The sequence below is a fragment of the Camelus bactrianus genome, chromosome 19 (assembly GCF_048773025.1).
Source record: "Camelus bactrianus isolate YW-2024 breed Bactrian camel chromosome 19, ASM4877302v1, whole genome shotgun sequence".
In the NCBI taxonomy this organism is placed as follows: Eukaryota; Metazoa; Chordata; class Mammalia; order Artiodactyla; family Camelidae; genus Camelus; species Camelus bactrianus.
In genome coordinates this window covers 12,930,579-12,945,331 of record NC_133557.1, presented here as the reverse complement: position 1 = coordinate 12,945,331, position 14,753 = coordinate 12,930,579, and the positions used below count along the sequence as shown (strand labels likewise).

Sequence of the window (14,753 nt, the reverse complement as noted above, 5' to 3'; positions counted from 1 at the left end):
ATCAGGTCCCAGCCTAGACGCAAAGGTTGAAACCGCTTTAAAAATACCCTAAGGACTTAACTGAAAACCCACACTCCTCATGCTTCTGGGGTTTAAGATCCTTGAGTTCATTCCTCAGCATCTCTCCCCAGGAAGATGGGGTGGGCTGCCCCGTGAGGTGGAGGTGAAGACCCTTGAGTCTGCTCCATGGGACTGAGAGGCCCCCTAAGCCTAGAATCCCCACCGCGGGGCTCTGTGCCAAGAGCCCCCATAAGCCGGGGCCTCAGAGGGCAGCAGTGATTTTTTTTCACATAAATATATCGCACTTAAATGAGTTTAGACAGCATGACATCAGAGAGTAATTAAATTGGTTTGGGTTGGAATTCCGTTTCCAATTCCTGAGTTCAGGTTTGTAAAAGATTTTTCTGAGCACCTGCAGGCGTGTGTGTGTGTGTGTGTGTGTGTGTGTGTGTGAAGTATTTTCACTGGAAAGGATTCAAACCTAAAAAAAAAGAAAAAAAAAAAAAAACTGGAGCACACAGGCAGCATTACGCCATTCTTCCTTCTTGGAAAAATCCCTCAGCCTTATACAAGCCTCCTTCAAGCCCTCAGTCAGTTGTGCAGGAGAAAGGGGGCGGTCGGCTTTCTCCTTTCAAGAACGAGTTATTTTCAGCTGCTGACTGGAGACGGTGCACGTCTGGATACAAGAGCATTTCCACTATGGGACTGGATACAAACACACACCCGGCAGACTTAAAGAGTCTCAGACTGAGGAGAAAGCCTTTCCTTCTGCTGCTACTGCTGCTGCCGCTGCTTTTGAGGGTCCACTCCTTTCATGGTTTTTCCTGCCAAACCAGAGGCACCTTCGCTGCTGCCGCTGTTCTCTTTGGTGTCATTCAGCGGCTGGCCAGAGGATGAGACTCCCCAAACTCCTCACTTTCTTGCTTTGGCACCTGGCTTGGCTGGACCTGGAATTCATCTGCACTGTGTTGGGTGCCCCTGACTTGGGCCAGAGACCCCAGGGGGCCAGGCCAGGACTGGCCAAAGCAGAAGCCAAGGAGAGGCCCCCTCTGGCCCAGAACATCTTCAGGCCGGGGGGCCACAGCTATGGTGGGGGGGCCACCAATGCCAGAGCAAAGGGGGGCCCCGGGCAGACAAGAGGCCTGACACAGCCCAAGAAGGATGAACCCAAAAAGCTGCCTCCCAGAACGGGTGGCCCAGAACTCAAGTCAGGACACCCTCCTCAGACAAGGCAGGCTGCAACACGGACTGTGACCCCAAAAGGACAGCTTCCTGGGGGAAAGGCACCCCCAAAGGCAGGATCTGTCCCCAGTTCTTTCCTGCTGAAGAAGGCCAGGGAGCCTGGGTCCCCTCGAGAGCCCAAGGAGCCGTTCCGCCCGCCCCCCATCACTCCCCACGAGTACATGCTCTCGCTGTACAGGACGCTGTCCGATGCTGACAGAAAGGGAGGCAACAGCAGCGTGAAGTTGGAGGCTGGCCTGGCCAACACCATCACCAGCTTTATTGACAAAGGGCAAGGTGAGGGGGTGGGGTGGCAGGGGCACGGCTCAGAGGGAGGGGCATCTGCATGCATGGAGGGGGCTTTCAGAGCCCTGACACTGCACTGGTGGGAGACAGTGTGTGCATCTGGACTGGGGTGGTGTCTGGGACTTACACACACCAGGTCCCAGGCTGCTGGCAGGTCAGAGCTGGAGGGCACCTGGGCATCACCAACTGCAGTTCCTGCAAGGTGCAGAGGGGGTTACTGAAGCCTGGGAAGGAGACAAGACCTGCCTTTTGGTGGCAAAGTTGGGGACCAGACTCTAAGACTCTTGATTACCAAGCCATGCGCTGTTTCTATGTGAGCTGGCCAGACTTTCCAGGCTGCAGGGATTTGTAGATTTTCTCAGATGGCAGAAAGAGAAATTAATCTCAGATACCCATGGTTCTGCAACTTTGCCTTTGGGCTAGGGCACAGAGGAGGCAGAGTAGGTGAAGACAGTAAATGAGGCATCTTGGAGTCACAGAATGACATTCAAATATGTGGGGGGGGGCGGGGGCAGGGGCAGGGTGGATGACAGACCTGGGGGTCTAACTCACTGTATGACCTTAGGAAAGCTCTTTTTCTCTTTGGGGGCCTCAGACTGGGTGATTTCTTTTCTTTTTTTTTTTTTAATTTTTTATTGATTTATAATCATTTTACAATGTTGTGTCAAATTCCAGTGTTCACAATTTTTCAGTCATTCATGGACATATCAGACTGGGTGATTTCTGAAGGCCCTTCAAATATGAAAACTTCATGTCCTGTCCTAAACATAGATCATTTTAATCATGAATCCAGGAGGCTGTCTGTTCCCTTCTCTTCTCCCTCTGCCCACCTAGCTTTACTGTCTTGGCTTTTCCTCTCAACTTGCTGTGTGATCTCAGCAAGTCCCTTCCCCTCTCAGGGCCTCAGTTTCTCCATAAGTGTGAAGAGGGAGGTGGATCTGAGTCCTAGGCAGGCTTACTGCTCATGTGCTCTGGTTCTGTGAGTCTTAGGATTTGGGCTGGCAGGGTGGGGGAGGGGTCAGAGAGTGGAAGAGGCTCCTCATTAAAGCTGGCCTGTGGGGGAATGACCGAGGGTGGGGGCGGCACAGAGGCAGAAGGTCTGGCTGAGGTGGGGGAGGTTGCCTGGCTGCCTGCCCAGCTGGAGAAAGCTGTGACCCCTTGGGGAATCATAAAATAAGTCCTTGTGCCCCCCCCAGCTCTAAGGGAGCTTGGAGAGGGGGAGATGGGGAGTTTAAAGGCCTAATTAGTCACCTTCTAGAGCAATATTATGAATGGTTCCCAATGGAAAATTGGTATTTAGGAAGGAGGACATACTGATTAGGACATACTACTGAGCTTCTTATACACACATATAGCCTTATACATGTTAATCTCACACACACAGGCACACGTTACATACATGTTAATCTCACATGCATACACCTTACATATATACACGAAATCTTCTTACATATCTCCATACACATATACATACATACCCTTCAAATATTCACACAAGCCCAAACATACATGCATATAACATGTCACTCAAATATACGTTACTTTTCATACTCAGATGTGAACCCATCATATACAAACACATACAAACTGTCACTCACACACATACACACACTCACACACACAGCAGGGTAAGACACATTCACAATAAAATTATTAGACTGGGAAGTGAGGGAAATTGGATTATAGACCAGCTTTAACTTGCTGTGTGACCTTAGGCAAGTCACTCCCCCTCTCTGTGCCTCATCTGTAAAATGAGAACACTAAGATCTTCTTTAAGGTATAGTATAGTAGAAGTAGCTCAGGATTGGGTATAAAAAGTTCTAGGCTGGAGTTCCAATTCTGCTCTGTCCCAGCTGGGTGACCTTGAGCAAGTTACCTACTTTCTTTGAGCTTCAGGTTCCTCCTCTGGAAAAACAGGAGTAGTTATAATGCCCACTCTACCTATCTTATCAAAGAGATATCACATTAGATAACAGATGGGAGAAGGATAGGTAGAAGGCAGTTCTAAGGCTGATGGATCTCTGACATGCATGTCATTGACTCAAATACCCAGAATCACTCAAGTCACCCACAGCCACATCTGCAGATCAGCAACTCTACTTGGTTGGCTGTGTAGGAAACTCCCTTATTTTGAAAAAGGCTCTCAGTGATTTGGGTCTTGGCCTCTGTTAGAGTGGGGAAGAGGTTAAAGAGATTAAAGAAAGCTCTCTTGAGGGGGAGAGAGCTATGACCCTCCCCTGAGGCCTGGAGGTGACCAGCTCCCCTGGTGAGGTTGCAGGGAATGACTTCTGCGTGTTCTTTCTAGATGACCGAGGTCCTGCGGTCAGGAAGCAGAGGTACGTGTTTGACATTAGCGCCCTGGAGAAGGATGGGCTCCTAGGGGCCGAGCTGCGGATCTTGCGGAAGAAGCCCTCAGACACGGCCAAGCCAGTGGCCCCCGGCAGTGGGCGGGCTGCCCAGCTGAAGCTGTCCAGCTGCCCCAGCGGCCGACAGCCGGCAGCCTTGCTGGATGTGCGCTCCGTGCCAGGCCTGGATGGATCTGGCTGGGAGGTGTTCGACATCTGGAAGCTCTTCCGAAACTTTAAGAACTCAGCCCAGCTGTGCCTGGAGCTGGAGGCCTGGGAACGGGGCCGTGCCGTGGACCTCCGTGGCCTGGGCTTTGACCGGGCTGCCCGGCAGGTCCATGAGAAGGCCCTATTCCTGGTGTTTGGCCGCACCAAGAAACGGGACCTGTTCTTTAATGAGATTAAGGCCCGCTCCGGCCAGGATGATAAGACCGTGTATGAGTACCTGTTCAGCCAGCGGCGGAAACGGCGGGCCCCACTGGCCACGCGCCAGGGCAAGCGGCCCAGCAAGAACCCCAAGGCCCGCTGCAGTCGGAAGGCACTGCACGTCAACTTCAAGGACATGGGCTGGGACGACTGGATTATCGCGCCCCTTGAGTACGAGGCCTTCCATTGTGAGGGGCTATGCGAGTTCCCCTTGCGCTCCCACCTGGAGCCCACGAACCATGCGGTCATCCAGACCCTGATGAACTCCATGGACCCTGAGTCCACGCCGCCCACCTGCTGTGTGCCCACCCGGCTGAGTCCCATCAGCATCCTCTTCATCGATTCCGCCAACAATGTGGTCTATAAACAGTATGAGGACATGGTCGTGGAGTCTTGTGGCTGCAGGTAGCGGCACTGGCCTCTGTCTTCCTGGGTGGCACATCCCTAGGGTGCTGGTCACAAGAGCCCCTCCCTGCACTCCTGGAATCACAGAGGGGTTGGAAAGGTACAGCCAGGAATGTCTAGCCTGCATGAAAGGGGATTTCAACAGCCTTGCTCATTCTCTGAGTGGGACTTGGGCTAAAGGTCCCTTTCTAGCCATAAGTCCCCCTGTCTGAGGATTTCTGCACCCCCACCCCCTCCGCACTGCTCTGACTGGCAGGGACAGGCCCAGGGAGACAGACTCTGAGTGGGACTGAGACCCAGGAGACCTTGTTTCCCAATGACACTCAGCCCATGACCTCTCCTTATCTGGGCCTCCCTGACCTCTGGACTCTCCAGGGAGGGCTCTCCTTAGGAGAGCCACAGGGGCCACCTCCTCCTTGAATCACCACTGTGCCTGATGACTTTCTGCCCCTGGGGCAGATGAGATGCTGATGGGGCAGATGTGGGAAAGAGGGGGAAAGGGCTGGGTCAGGGGTGAGGAGTGTGAAACTGTTAGACTGTTAGTTTTAAATGTACATTGATGAGATAAAAAGCAAAACTGTGCCTCAAACTGTGGCAGATTTCTTGTTTACCCCAGGGTACCCAGTGACCCCTTGAAGAATGACTGATCCAGAGAAAGGAAGTGGGCTGCCTGAAGCAGGATGGGACAGAGAGCACAGGCTGAGCAGGGCCAGTGCCACCTCTCACCCCATTCCCATTTTTGGTCTGGAGCTCCAGCTACTCTGCTGGGGCCTGGAACAAAGCTAGGTTTCCTTGTTGACATTCCTTAGTCAAGTCTGTTGTCTCCAAAATGGATCCCCAAATGGGAGGGAAATTGGAGACTTTATTTCCTCTAAAATCATCCCCACTTCATTCAACAATGTCTGCTCTGTTCCTTTACCCTTGCCTAACAGAATCAACTGGTCACCATTTAAAGGGCCCTTGGCCTCTCACAGGGGAATATGGGCTGCCAGGGATCCTCTCTTACCCTACTGGGGCGTCTCCTTTTGGCCACTGACCACTGTACCTCAATGATCTTGCCTGCGGCCCTATGACCCTCCAGCTCGGCACAATTTCTACCCCTTCACCCCAGCTCTGAAAACAACTGGAGCCCCTCCCCTTTACATTATACATCATATAAATACATAATTATACATTAGATAAGTAATCTTCCCATTGGCCTTGCTGACCTTAGACAGACCAGTATAGACACATCCTGACAGTGTTTCCTGCTTGGGGCTTGGCTCAGAGTAAATGCCCACTTCCCTGCTCTGCTAGAACCTTTGGGAAAGAATGAGGCATGATCTCTTGGGAAGGGAACACAGCCTCTGGTAGGGAAATTTGGGCACCCAAGTCTTTGCTCTAAAGGCTTGGGACTAGGTTCTTCCTGGCTGAAGAGAGGGAGGACCAGGAGTAAAGAGCCTAGGCCTCTGCTTCCCACCCAGGGGGCCTCAAAAGTTTCCCCACCTCTCTCCAGCTGGGTCTTTGATTCCCAGGGCTCCTAGCCAGAGCTGTTTCAACAGTAAGGATTCCTGCCCAGCTATGGGCAGATCCTGTGTCCCTTCCTTCTAGGCCTGAAACCTGGGTTGTCAGGACCTGAAGCAAGAACCCAGTGCAGGGGGGCAGCCTACCTTTGAGCTGCCTCCCTGGCTTGGAGGCCATTCCCTGTTCCTGAGGGGCCAGCTTGAGCCTGGAGCCTAGCTCTCCTTGGCTGAGTTTCGTTGTGTTTGGCTTGTGGCAGGCCTGCGAGCTCTGGAAGTAAACAAAGGAGCTGCCACAGCAGACAGAGTTCTGGTGTGTGTGAGAGGAGAGTGAGCCTGGAAGGGAGGTACCAGGGAAGCCAAGCCGTGGGCTGTGGACACAGGGAGAGCAGTGTAGAAACAGGACGGCTGGAAACCCAAGGGCAGAGAGGCAGGGGAAGCAGGGTCATAGGTGGGGCTGGCTCCTACAGGCACTCATTTCCTGGGCTGTATGTCCCTAGTTTCTTGGAAAGTGTGACAGATTGGAGCTCTCCCTGCCTTTCTCCATCAGAGAGCTTTATGTCATCTCAGCCACAGTGCTTTCTCCTGAAGCTCTAGGCATTGAACTGACTGTTGTGGCTCTGGCTTGACATCCTAGAGGCTCCCTCTCCCATCTCCACCTGTCCTAGAACTCTCTTCCACAAAACAACCACTCAGACTGTGCACCCTCTCCCCTTTCCCACCCAGACTACCGGGAGCCAGTCAGATCATTGAGGTGGGAACAGCCCTTCCATCCTAACCATCTGATCTGTTCAACTGCCTCCTTGGAAAATTATCTCCACCAGGCACCCCTCTCCAGTCCCAATCATAACAAGCTGCATACTTGTACAGTAAGTACATTCTTGTGCCAAAGGGTACAAGGCTTCTATCATTCTTTGGAGTTCACACTCTCTCAGTCATGGGCTCACAGCTCTGAGAGGCTCAAAAGGCAGCCCAATTAAAAATATCAAGATTTTTCACTTAAAGTGGGGGAGGGGATAGCTCAAGTGGTAGAGTGCATGCTTAGCATGCACGATGCCCTGGGTTCAATCACCAGTACCTCCATTAAAAAAAAATTAAATAAATAAAACTAATTACCTCCAACCCCTCCCCCCAATCCTAAACTAATAAACAAAATAAATAAATACACACTGGTTATTAAAAAAAAAAAAGACTTGTCACTTAGAGGCTTTGGGTAAGTAACCTAATTCCATGAAGCTTGATTTCCTCGTCTGTGAAAAAAAAGAGAGGAAAGGGTAAACAACATACTTATTTTGTGGGGCTGACTGTCAGGATACGAAAGACACTCCACACAGTAGCAGGCACAGAGGTGGCACTCAATAAACGTTAGCTGTTATCATTACTGTGCCTCAAACAGTCTTGTGAAGCAGGCAGAACAAGGAATATCACCCCCACGGCCCCATTTTTGCAGATGAGGAAGCTGACGATCCAGAGGCATAACTGCAGGTCTCAGTTTTCTTTTGACCCCAGTCTTGGCAAATAGTCAAATTATCTTCTTGGGGCTTGACTCCCTAGTCTTAAAAGTCTCTCCTTGCAGACACAGAATACTGTTAGTTCCTAGGAAGAAATAGCTAAGCACATAGCTTAGGGCAGGGAAAATGGGAGGCCCATAGTGGAGGAAAGAGGTGAGGCCCCCAGGCCTCTGATGCCATCTCCTGGCCCCTTCCCACATCCCATGTCCCAGGGACACAAGCAGGAGAATCAGCTTTTCTAGGGTTTGGAGCACACAACCTTGGGAAGCCCCTTAGACTTCACTCTGACTCCACAATTCCTTATAATCTGATCATCTGTGCTTAGGCATCAGGCAGTTCCGGCTTCCAGTTCTGGTTCCACCACTTTCCAACTGAGTGACTTTGAGCAAGTTACTTAACCTCTCTGAGCCTCAGTTTCCCTAAGTGTAAAAGAGGGATAATAATATCAAAATCAGTGAGCCTAGGATATAGGAGAGGGGATATTCATTCATTCCATCCATCTTTGATCCATCTATTCATTTATTAACCAAAAATATTTATGGAGGGTCTACTATGGCCCAAACACTGTGCTGAGTGTTGGGGTAATAATAACAACTACAGTGTGTATCAAGGGCTTGTTATGTGCCAGGTACTGCTTAGCACTTTACATGAATTCTCCTATCTTGCAATGATCATGTCTTCAACTACCATGCATGAATGAAAGAGAACATAAATATCCCAATGGATGCCAGGATGGTAAGACAATAGACTGAATCAAAGGAAGTGAAATAAAACAAAGGGAAAAGTCAGATTGTGCACCAGAATGCATAAAACCAACTATAAAAATACGAGATGTGAAGAAGCGTGATTTCACAACTTCAGATGGGAAAGAGTGTTGTAGGTGGCTGTGAACTCAGTAGAATCATCTGAATATAATGTGGGTGCCTAGGCACAAATATAAGTGTGGGCTTCATTAATATACGTGGACTGTACAAGTCCAAGGAAACTGTGGTTCTGCTCTATCAGCAAGACTTGGAGAGTGTTGGGATGGAGGGAGTAAGGGAGAAGCTGAGTCAAGGGTGAATCCTCTGGCTTTTTGCTTGGGAAACTGGGGGGATGGTGTGCCATTAACAACGAAGAGAGAGAACATAGAAAGAGGAGCAGATCTGTAGAGGAAGAAGATGAGGTCAGTTTTGGACATGTCAAGTTTGAAGAACACTTTATGAGGTTACCTTTAAATAGGAAAAACAGCAATTCTTCCATGAAATGATATAAAGAAGAAAAGATACATACACATGATACAAGCAGGTTTAGTTTGGTGGTGGGAAGTTGAGTTTCCTTCTATCGGCATCTAATTTCTATTTACTCTGTGAAGCAGGAGGCCACCTGTTCAGAGAGAGTAGGAAGGGGTCAGAGTCAAGGAATGTGGAACAGGTTCCTGTTATGGTTTGTGTCTCTTAAAAAGATATGTTAAAGTTCAAACCCTAACCTGTGAATATAACTTTATTTGGAAAAAGGATCTTCACAGATGTAATCAAGTGAAGATAAGGTCGTTAGGGTGGGCTCTAATCCACTATGACTGGAATCCTTGTAAGATGAGAAGGGTCACAGAGACATGTACAAACGGAGAAGGCCGTGTGACAACAGAGGCAGAGACTGGACTTATGCCAGCTGTAAACCAAAAAATACCAAGGATTGCTGGCAACAACCAGACTAGGAAGAGGCAAGGTAACAGCCTTCTCCCCTCGAGCCTTTAGATAGAGAATGGTCCTGCCATCACCTTGATTTTGAACTTCTAGTCTCCAGAACTGTGAGATAATACATTTCCATTCTTTCCTTTCTGGTGGGGGGAGGTAATCAGGTTTATTTGTTTTTAGGGGAGGTACTGGGGATTGAAGTCAGGATCTTGTGCATGCTAAGCATGCACTTTACCACTTGAGCTATACCCTCCCCCCATTTCCATTGTTTTAAGCCACCTGGTTTGTGTTTTTTTGTCATGGTAACCCTAGGAATCTAATACAGTTATAAACAGTAATTTTGAAGAAGCGGGGCAGAATTGAGCATATTAAAGGTTGGTAACTATATTTGGTGGTACCAGTATGCTCCTTGCATGATTTTCTCCAATAGTACTCAATAATTTAGATGCAGGCATGGAATAAATGGACAATTACAGGCATGGGGTCTCTCTAAGTGGGCAGGCTAGAAAGACATTTGAGTAAGGGAGTTAACATTATCAAGAGACAATTAAACAATTAAAGTGTTAAGCTGTATGGTCTGAGCTAGATAGAAGTAGAGAGAGGAGAGGGTTGACAGACTACTGTGTAAAGAGAAGCAATCAAAAGCCTGGAGGTCTCAATGGGGTAGAATGACAAGTGTACTAGGAATGAAAGAAAGCTTAAATAATAGGATAGTGAGAACCCAGAATGGCATAAAATAGAGGTTTCATAATTAAAACAATTCTGGTGATGAGGTTCAAGAATTGGTCTCGGGAGTGGGTGGCTGGACACTTCATAGTGGAATTATACTCATACACTGTGCAGCCTTTTGTGATTAACTTTTTTCACTTAGCACAATGTTTTCAAGGGTCATCCATGTTGTGGTATATCAGTAGTTCATGACTTGTTATTGCTGAATAATAATCCATTTTCTGGATATACTACATTTTATTTATTCATTTCATCAGTTGATGGACATTTAGGTTGTTTCCACATTTTGTCTATTATGAATAATGCTGTGATGAATATTCATCTACAAGTTTTGTTTTGTTTTGTTTTGTGAATACTATTTTATTTAGTCACTTTGTTTACAACGGAAACTTGGGGGATTTAAAATTAACATCCTTGCCCGTGAGCTTCTTATAAACATCAGAAAATGTTTCAGCCTTGTGTTCCACATTGTTCTGCTGTGCTTTATCCAAATGAATCTTTATGAGCCGGCTGCCATCCAGTTTCACGCGGAATCTCACTTGGGAAAACCAGGTCCTCCACGATCACATAGTGCACTGCTGTCAGAGTGCAGCTCCTGGGATGCTTTTGCTTGTTTTTGGTACGGCTTTTTCAAGTTGGCTTAGGCAGAATTCTCCTCTGAGCAATAAAGACAACGTGCTTCCTGTTGAACTTTTTCTCCAACTTGCGCACTAGCTGGACATGGATTCTCTGGAAAGAATTCAGTTGAGGGACTGTAACAAAGATTACAATAGCTTTCTGACTACCATAGACTTCAATTTCCTTGGCCACGGTTATTTTCAGCTTCTGCAGCTGGGCCTTGAGGTTCATCCCAAGGAGGGCCTGGGAGATGCTGGACTTGAACTCCTCCAGCTTCTCACCATTGGGCTTCATGATCTTCACGCTGGAGTTGAACATGGCCTTGACCTTGCCAATGTAGGCAGAATTGGCTGCCTCGGCTGACACCTGTGAAAAGCCATCTACAAGTTTTTGTGTGGGCATGTGTTTTAATTTCTTTTGAATATACACCTAGGAATGGAATCACTGGGCCATATGGTAACTCTGTTTATCATCTTGAGGAACAGCCAGATTGTTTTCCAAAGCAGCTGTATAATTTTACATTCCCATCAGCAATGTATAAGGAAGGGATCCAGTTTTTCCACATCCTTGCCAGAGTTTTGTATTACATGCCTGCTTGATTATAGCCATCTAGTGGGCATGTGAAGTCGTATCTCATAGTGTGTGTGCGTCCCCCTAATGACTAATGATGTTGATCATCTTTTTATTAGTTTATTGGCCATTTGTATATCTTCTTTAGAAAAATGCCTACTGAAATCCTTTGTGCATTTTTCATTGGGTGTTTATTTTCTTATTATTGAGTTGTATATTCTGGATACAAGTCCCTCATCAGATACGTGATTTGCAAATACTGTCTCCCATTCTGTTATCTTTTCATTTTCTTGATGGTATCTTTTGCAACATAAAAGTTTACATTTTATGCAGTCTAACTTATCTATTGTTTTCTTTTGTTATTTGTGCTTTTGCTGTTGTATCTAAGAAGGCTTTGCCTAACATAAGGTCAAGAAGACTTAGTGTTTTTTTCTAACAGTTTTATAGCTTAGCTCTCACATTTGGGTCTATGATTCATTTTGAATTAATTTTCCATATGTTGCTTGAAAGGAGTCCAACTTCATTCTTTGGCATTGTGTTTTAAAAAAATTGTGACTATGTATTATACTCCCACAACTGTAATATGGTTGAGGGCAAGGACCAAGTTCTACTTCTCTGTATTTCATGTAATACCAATGAGTAAAACAACTTTTTTTTGCAGAATAAGATTTTGAGAGTGATATGGATGTTTTTATTTCAACTTTAAAGGTAATTATATAGATATGGTACAAATTTCAAACAAGACTAAAGGATAGATAATGAAAAGTATGTCTACCTTCCTTACCTAACCTCCTAGTCACCCCATTCTCTTCTCAGAATCAACAACCATAACCACCATTACCAGTTCCTTGTATATCCTTGTATAACCTCCACTCCAGGGATTTTCACCTCCACCTCACTTCGGCCACTTTCTTCCACAGTCATTCCCTGTACTTTGTCATCACTCAGAATAGTTTTAACCCTAAAACTTTAAATTACAAAAATCTGACCACAATTTCTTATCCTTTAAGCTTTCACTCCATTTTCCTCATTACATTTTCTTTTACTCATTTGCCTCCTCTTCTTTCCTAACAGTCTCTTTCTCTCTTTATATCCTTTACTACAGAGATTTCCTGGTCTGAAACTTGAAACTTTTTCTTGACAATATCATCATCTTTTTCATAATGATGCCATCCATTCCATGACCTGGGAAAACAATCTTTTATTGAATTCAACTAATGACTCTCCTCTGCTAATCCCAGGCGAATAAATGATTTTGAAGAAAAAATCACACAGAAATAGATTGGAGCCATTAAAATTTTTGTTCTTAAGTGTGCAAGAATATTCATGGAAACACTGGTCATAAGAACAACAAAAAAAGGAAATAAACTATCTGCCATCTATATCATATGATAGAACAGATATTAAAAGGACATGAATTGGATCTATTTAGAGCAGCATATGTAGAATTAAAAAAAGGAACTTGAGTAAAAAGAAGGAAGCAGCAAAGTAAAACATAAGTATGTTGTCAATTAAGTGAAAAAGAAAAAGAAAACCCACACCAACCAGAATGATATATTTTCTAAGGGATGATATGTGTGTGTGTATGTGAAAGCTTTAATAAAAGATCTGGAAGGAAATACAATTTTAGAGAGGGTTGGGAATAAAGGTTGGGACTAACGGTAGTGGTAAGAGACTTTAGCTTTATCTGTAACATGCTTATTTTTAGAAAGGAGAGTGTAATCACGTATCACTTTTTAATTTAAAGTTAATGGGGCGAGGGTATAGCTCAGTGGTAGAGTATATGCTTAGCACGCACAGGGTCTTCGGGTCAATCCCCAGCACCTCCATTACAATAAACAAACAAACAAATGAACAAACAAACAGATTTAATTACCTCCCATCTCCAAAAAATAAAAAATTTAAAAAATTAATTAAAATTTATAAATTGGAGAGTTACCAACTTCAACTAGATCCTCCATATTTCACTGGACCCCTTTTCTTTCATTCTGTTAAATTTTAAACTTTCTCCACTCTTCTAAACTGCAATCTCATACCATCTCTGTTCCTCTAAGCAGAAAAACTCTCCCACCTAGTTTACAGAGAAAGTAGAAACCATCAGAAAGGAAACTGAGTATCAATCTTTTCAATCTTTTCTCTTATCTCCAACATCTTATCATCTCTTGTGTGAATTACTTACTTGGTCTTAAATTTGCACTGTTTTTGCATCACATTTGCTTCTTGAATCTGCTTAATAAGAATGTTTCTCTTACCTCTTTTTAATATGTAGTGCCACTTGTCATAATTTACATATAGGAGTACTACACCGCTGTTTTCAATATTGTACAGGTAATTTGCCCACTCGAATGCAGAAAGCATCTTCATTTCGGCTTATAAAATTCTTCATATGGAAGATGAATGAAAGAAATCTTTAACATTCTGTATAAAAACAAAACTAAATCTATACACTAAAATCAGTGTTAGGAGACCATTAGTCTACTAATTGGTTTTCCATTTTCACATTTTACCCTCTGATGCATCTACATATAGTAGTCAAAGTTAGTTTCTTAAACATGAACCAATTATATGTCCTCTGTTTAATATCCTCTAATAGCTTCCTGTTAGAATAAAATCCAGACTTCATCTAGAAGTCCTCACAAAATTTAGCCTCTGCCTATCCCTTTTAATTATCTCTTTAACTTACTTAAGATTAATTTCAGTATCACTCTGGTCTTCTTTCATATTCTTGAAATAAACCCTTGTTCTTTCTCATCTTTTCCTGGAATTTTCCTTTCCTCACTTGCTCTCCAATAGATAGACTAACATGTTCAAAGTCAATTCCCATGGCTAGCTCCTTCTCATCCTTTGGATCTCAACTTACATGTCATCTCCTCAGAGAGGCCTTACCTGGCTACACTGTCTAAAGGGTAGTTTTCCAAGTTATTCTCTAGTTTAGATCTTTGCTTTTTCCTTCATAGCACTTACTACAGTTTTAAACTATTTTATTTTTTTCCATTGGCTTACTAGACTTGTGTGCCCCTCCTCCCTCATCTACAAGCTCCAGGAAGCCAATATCCACACCTGTCTTGTGTACAGCACATAGTGGACATTCAATGGATCTATGTTGACTGAATGAAAAGGAAGGATGTCTTTCAACACCCTGCTCCTCTGTTTCCTAACCCCAGGAACACTGACACCTTCTTTCTTCTACTGCTCTTGGGATATAACGAATGCAAGAGGTCCTCTAGCCAAGCCCATTCTCTCCCACCTCCTGAGGAAACTCCTTGCATCCTTGATTCTTTTCTTCTGTATCTTCATCTTTATAATGTAATTTTGTAACAGTACTCAAATATGTTCCCAGTCACAACCAACCGAACAGAAACCCCTAAAGTTCCTTCTTCAGGTCTCAGGACACCATATGGCCGCAGTCTTCCCCCGACTTTCATAACTCAGCTGTGTCCTGTGTTC

The 14,753-nt window shown here is 45.3% G+C and overlaps 1 protein-coding gene and 1 pseudogene across 1 annotated transcript; one reads left to right on the top strand and one right to left on the bottom strand.

The window, feature by feature from the left end:
* The first annotated feature begins 406 nt into the window (after positions 1–406).
* Positions 407–5,303, top strand: GDF5 (growth differentiation factor 5). Its single transcript, XM_010960810.3, has 2 exons — positions 407–1,518; positions 3,833–5,303. The coding sequence occupies exons 1-2, from the start codon at positions 894–896 to the stop codon at positions 4,705–4,707; spliced, it is 1,500 nt and encodes a 499-aa protein (XP_010959112.3). The 5' UTR covers positions 407–893; the 3' UTR covers positions 4,708–5,303.
* Positions 5,304–10,003: 4,700 nt separating this feature from the next.
* LOC105073623 (small ribosomal subunit protein eS7-like) lies at positions 10,004–11,094 on the bottom strand (annotated as a pseudogene).
* Between the last annotated feature and the right edge of the window lie 3,659 nt (positions 11,095–14,753).

Coding starts and splice junctions, on each gene's coding strand:
- GDF5 (XM_010960810.3), top strand. CDS start 894: ATGAGACTCCCCAAACTCCTCACTTTCTTGCTTTGGCACCTGGCTTGG. Junction 1,519..3,832: donor CTTTATTGACAAAGGGCAAG/GTGAGGGGGTGG, acceptor TGTTCTTTCTAG/ATGACCGAGGTCCTGCGGTC.